The sequence below is a fragment of the Pyxicephalus adspersus genome, chromosome 4, assembly GCF_032062135.1.
Source record: "Pyxicephalus adspersus chromosome 4, UCB_Pads_2.0, whole genome shotgun sequence".
NCBI lineage: Eukaryota > Metazoa > Chordata > Amphibia > Anura > Pyxicephalidae > Pyxicephalus > Pyxicephalus adspersus.
In genome coordinates, this window is record NC_092861.1 from 150250980 (window position 1) to 150257479 (window position 6500).

At 40.0% G+C, this 6500-nt stretch overlaps 1 protein-coding gene across 2 annotated transcripts in view; it reads left to right on the plus strand.

Annotated features, from left to right (window-relative positions):
- RBKS (ribokinase) overlaps nucleotides 1–6500 on the plus strand; it is a 42446-nt gene that overhangs the window by 23323 nt on the left and 12623 nt on the right. For both annotated transcript variants that reach the window (XM_072409983.1, XM_072409984.1), the window contains one exon: nucleotides 229–417. In XM_072409983.1, the coding sequence (XP_072266084.1) occupies nucleotides 229–417 (189 nt within the window). The remainder of the gene's footprint in view (nucleotides 1–228; nucleotides 418–6500) is intronic.

Here is a 6500-nt window from a genome sequence, read left to right on the forward strand (position 1 = left end):
ATTACCTGCTGAGTAGCTCTGTTTATGCCCAGACATTGCTATGTCTCACCTTTTATGCCTCACTTTCTCCTTTTCCATTTCCCAAAAGGCTGAGAAGTGAGGTAGTGAAGCAATACTGAGTATCATTGGAGGGAGATTTCTATATTCCCGTTCCTTTTAATTGTAAGAAACAGAATTTCAGTAACATTTTCATCCCCTAATTTACACTATTTTATGTTTATTCTCCAGGCAGAGATCCTCACAGGAATTGCGGTGACCCGCCTTACTGATGCGAGTAAAGCGGGTCGTGCACTGCTGGATCGCGGATGTCATCTGGTCCTGGTGACGTTAGGAGGGGAAGGATGCGTCATTGTTTCAAAAGATGACCCTACTCCAAAGCATGTAGCAACGAACAAAGTCACTGCGGTGGACACTACGGTACAGATTACTACTTGTGCCTTCTATTTGTATTCATTCCTTGTGTACTGATCATAGAGGGAAATGTGGCCATAGATAAGCAGCCACCAAATGATTGCTCTTGTGAGTTATCTTTTTATAAACGTGACATCTCTGTCTTCTCCCTGTCAGGTTCAGCTATTAGTTACATAGTTAGGCTTCGGGCAAGTCTCTCTGATTTACAATATTTTCCTTTCCAAATATAAAAAGATATATAAAATATATAAAGTCTAAATAAAATGTCTAAAGTCTGTTGAAAATTTAGGTCCAAGTGGTGAAATGTTTTCAATATCCTGCAGTCAGATTACTTATTCTTGACTAGAGGAAGCTGAATAAATCCCAGGGGGGACCTAATAATCCAAGATGGGAACCTGGATGCTACAAAGGCCTGAGTTCTATACACTGAGCTGTGCCATTCAGTTCTTGATCGCAGCTGCCTGTGAACCTTATTCACACCCCCTATGTATTTAAATTATTTATTTAAATTATAGCCGGGTTTCCCTGAAAAGGACTATTATTCAATGTGTATACCACCACACACACACACACACATATGTGCTCATTTTACTTTAAGTTCCATTACCAGAAAGATCATTTCTTGAGTGTTAAGGTTAACACAAAGCCAGGTACAAGTAATCTGACTATGGGATTACAATTTTAGTCCCCTAGAGAGTCCTGTAGATCCCTTCAGGCAGGTACAGGTTCATCCCAAGAACACCAAGCATGGAGACATTCCACCAGTAGTAATGCTATTGTCGTGTCCTAAATGAGTGGTGTACAAGTTGCTACTACTCCAAGCCTGTGTATTGTGCCGAATGACTGAGAATACTTAGACTATTTACACACATGCAATATTTGCCATTGGAAAGGATCTTTTCGATCATTTCCAACAACTGAATGATGCATGAACGAGTGGTATACGTACGTGCAATAATTGTCATTGGAAAGGATCTTTCATGATCCTTTCCAACGACTGAACGATGCATCAACGAGTGCTATACATACAGCACCAATCTGCTCTGTGGAGAAGGGTGGGGGGGAGATGACAGAGTGACATCCCATTGCACTCTGTTCCCTCCACTTGCATTGCGATCATTCGTTGTCCATAGATGCGCCAGAACGGTCGTTCGGACGATGGACAACAAACACATGCAAGATTCTTGTCCGATATTGGTCCTGAGCAGATTATAGGACGAGAACCATTGCACATGTGTACATAGCCTTAGACTTTAGAGCAAGACATCCTCCCCTCAGCAAAGAAAAAAGCCCCACAGCTTGTGCAAGTCCTGTAAAAGAAGAATGGCCATGGGAGTGCAGGGAGATAAATATAAGACGGTTGGGTATGAGCGGGAGGTGGAGTTCTAATACTATATAGCTGTCACCAAACTCATGGACCACTAAATTCATAATTTTAAACCCCACGGACCATTAATATGAATTTATTTTAAAAGATAAATACATTTGTAAAATAATGATCTTTCTAATGGTGCTGACAAGGACTGTGGCGGCTCTGATTCATTGATCAACTCATGGTTAGGTGAAGTATTACTATTGTTACTATTATCATTAGTTGCATTATCTTTAGTATTACTAAAAAAAGCAAAATTTTTGTTTGCTTTTTCTCACTCATTATGAGTTTATTTTATTCGAATCCAAGACCAAACAGGAAATGATAGTTATCAAGATTAAACTGTTTGATGCCATTAAATGTAACAGTTAAAGAAAATACACAGTTAAGGTCATACTTACCTAAAAGAACATCTGAGAAAAAAACAAATAAAGTAAAACAATCGGATGAGAATTGGTATTCGCGGATCGGGGTGATTGTTGGTGGAAACAACACTGAAGCGTACGGCTCGGCAGCGGTTCCCTCATACAACTTAACACTACACTGACGTTACTCTGCGCCTGCCTTGTTTTTCTGTCTCTAATACGATCGTGAATTTAGTGCAATATAAAGCAGAAAATTGTCATTCAGAATATAAGAACTTATTGGAATATTATTTTTGTTTTATTAATAAGAAAACACAACAAATGCAACTGTAATGTCCAAATTTTTCTGTGGCCCACCAAAATTTTCCCATGGAACAAGAATACTTTCACTTAAGGAGAAGTAACTACTGTATATCATTGCAGAATCAACTTAATTTTCTCCTCAAGAAAAATTGCACAAACTGCTCCAGTTTATTAGCAGCAACTATTGATGTTCGCATATCATTTCAAAAATCCCAAAAATGTATTTAGTATATTTTAAAAAAAGTAAGAATCTTCCATTGGAGGCAGATTTTGCTCCTGGTGCTTTTCACCTGTGAAAGGGCTTTTCTGCAACCAAGCCCATTCATTGCTTAGGTGACCCCAAAATGAAGGTATTCAGAGTACTATCACCTGAGGGGATGTCACAATGGCACCCTTTATCCACAGCATACTTAAGCTATATGCATAGGTAAGGACTGCCCAACCTGGAGAAGTGGAAGAGAACCTCACTGAATCCTACTGGGCCTGAAGACTTCAGAAAAGAGAAGTATAGAAAATAGCATTAAAAATACATTGGGGAGCTTTAGCTGAGAACAGCTGGAGGGGGAAGTGTGGAGTCCAGATTTGCAATCATATACTCCATGATTATGTAAGAATTTGAGTACAAGTCCTAAATTGTTATAACTGCACAGACGTACTTATCAACAATTTGTATTTGTATATTTAAATTTACTTCCTCAGCTTGACACACCATCTGGAAACAGTAACTGCCTGACCTCACACACTGCAAACTCAGAAGCTGGTAGACAAATGTGAGGTCAAACAGCTGTCAGACTTCAAGTGACCCTCTGAGGTTTGCAAAGAATGTGATGTGAGCTTTGGTTGGAGTACGCTGAGCCCAGTCTACATGATGATGCGCTTGGGGCATGCAAATGGTAGACTGGGCTCACAAGAAATGAGAAGAATGACAGCGTCATTCCAGGAAAATGGGTTTTTGGTAGAGTTACTCTATAGACACAGTAGAGTAAGGGAACATTGACTAAACCCTCTTTTACTCACCTGTCCTCTTTCCTTCTGGGAAACTTTAACAGGTGAGCAACTTATTTTCCTATTTCTTTATAAGTTCCCTACAGGCATGTGGGAGTTCATTTATTCCCAGCACTCGTATAAGAGCTGGGATTGCCTGCAACCAACACTGCACATATGCAGCTCACTTTTTTTGCCACCTGCAGTGATCAGGTCAATGGTCCCAGAAGGGACATCGCCTGTCTCTTTCTACAATAATGCTTTAAGTAAAAGTAATGCAGTCACCATCACCAATGCAAGGACTGGAAAACTGCAAAATATAACATTTTTTTCCTTGAGTTTAGCTCACTTTAACTCACTGGGTTATTCCCCTTGAAAAGCCTTCTTCTGCTAGTTCTTGGCTTCATAATAAAATGTCTGACACAGATCAACTCCCATTGCATTCCTTCACCTTGTAAATTGCTACAAAATTACAATGTTGCTGTCTTACTATTTGATAAGAGGAGACTGAGAAAATTATTCCTCCAGTCTTCAGCAGACTAATGACTAATATACTAGTATAAAAGCTCAATAATATAATGTGGAGCTTTTTTTTTTTTTAATATACTGTTGCTGAACATGTCAGAAATGTATACTTGGAGGCTTGTAGCTGATGATTTTAAGCACAGAGTAATGTAACTCGGGTCATGCAGCAGAATTAGCACCATTTGTGTGCCATACATGCCCCCTGCTGCAGCCAATGAACGGTACACTCCGCTCCCCCTGTGATTAAACAAATCCACTGAATGCATGTCAAGTTCCTCAATAACCTGTAATTACCAGCAATGCTCCTTTCGCCCCCCCATAAAGATTACCTAAAAATACAGCCTGCTGATAGAATAGCTCCATTTACTGGAATTAACAACAAAGCAGGGGTCCCCCACAGGCTTGCTTAATAGCCTTGCCGGGCAGATACTTTGGCTTTGTGTTTCTTTTATTTAGCTCTTTGGTACATGACTAATACAAAGCTTGTTAATGCAGCTCGAGTAAAAGGTTTGTGTTTTTTTAGAAAAGTCTGGAAAGGGAAAGCAATCCTGCAGCCATTGGATGGGAACATAATAGACACTCCCCTGGTGTGATGAGAATGAACCTCCAATGTAAAGATTTGCAGTTTGATAGAGAATATCTAGAAATGTGAATTCTGCATCCTAAAAACTAGCTGTGCACTTCCTATGCCCTATTATAGTAATGTGTCTGCAGTGTGAAATTATTTAGAGATTTGGTGTTGATGCTGTTCTCCTTGCTGCAATAGAAGCTGTACCTGAGAACCTGCAATGCAAGGATCTCCCTGCTTCTTCTTCGATCATTCTATGGATCTGTACTTCTTTCACCCCCATTGCTGCTGCTGCTTCTTGATTATTATCCCACTAGTTATCGGATCACCAGTCATCAACAGGACTAGGTATTACTATTATTACTGTTATTATTTTATATAGGGATGACATATTACACAGCGCTTTACAAAGTTCATAGTTCTGTCACTAGCTGTCCCTCAAAGGAGCTCACAATCTAATGCCCCTACCATAGTCATATGTCTTTAATTCAGTCCAAGGTCAATTTTGGAAGGAAGCCAAGTAACTTAACTGCTTGTTTTTGGAATGTGGGAGGAAAAGCAGAGTACCCAGAGGAAACCCACGCAGACACGGGGAGAACCTGCAAACTCCATACAGATAGTGTCCTGGCCGAGATTCAAACTTGGGACCCAGCTCTGCAAAGGCCAGAGTGTTAACCACTGAGCCACCGTGCTGCCCTGTAGTTTTAATGCCAGCAAAGCTTCATTCAGATACTAAGGTTACTATGGTTCAGCTGGGTTTTGATGTTTTCTCCTTGGTGGTTTTCATAGGTCTGTACACCTGCTGTGCCCATTACAGGGGGTTTTGCTCCATCTGTTGCTTTTATTCATTTCTTATTATGCCGATTACCATTGTTGTTTATAGTTTGTCTTTGGGTCTGATTTATTAAGTTCCTAGGTGATCCAGCAAACCTGGAATGGATTTTTTCAAATCATTGCCATTGATTGTTGGAACCAGATCATGAATCAGACCAGATCCATCCAAGCTGGACCACCCAGGTTCTCCCATGATAGTCTGTATTATCTGGTCTTAGGGAGCTTTAATAAACCAGGCCCTATGTATGCACATGGAGGATCCATATTTGTGCACACATTACATAATCAAGGCTCTGTATCTGGCTGATTGTGTGGCACACTAACCATGAATTATCCCTCAGCTCTCCTAATGCAAGTATATGGGTTGCTTCTGACTTGGATAAAAGCAGTAGACTCTCTGAAGCTAAGGAAATCCCTCTCTATTGTCATTATTAGGACCCTTTACAAGTCTTGATTAACATATTCCTGACATTTCCCAATTTTCAACAACAAGATACTTCATCTTTTATCACTAAAAATCCATCTTCGGCCTCCAATCTAATCACTGCGCCTTGGTCAAGGTGATGTCCTCTTCTGCAGGCAGGAAAATGCATTTCCTCAGTCTCCTCTTCCCCATTGATCAGACAGTCATATTGTATGATTGTAGATAATCTGTGTCCGATATTTGTAAACACAGCATCAGGATTTTCATGATTGTGTCATAAACCAGAAGTAGATGGCGTCACTGTATGGTGCCAAGGTTTCATCTTTCTGGAATTAGAAGCAGATGAAACCATTGTCATGGGAATACCTAGGACAGGTAACTAGTTCCTAAAAGGGTTACACTTACATATTACTGACTAAGACTGGAAAATATGATAGAGTATCATAGTGAACCTGGGTGATTAAGCAAACCTGGAGGGGATCTGGTCCAAGATTGCAAACATTTTTTAGAATAATTTGCTAATATTTGGTAAATCTATTCCAGGATTTTTGGATCACCCAGGTTTTCCTATAAAAGTCTACCTGATAAATCCAGCCCTATATCTGCTTTAGTTACATTCCTTATTACAGAGGTGACCACTAGAGGGAGTTTGTCCATATTTGAAATATATTAATTCAAACATGGAACATCGGTAGGTGTACTTGCTGAAAATAG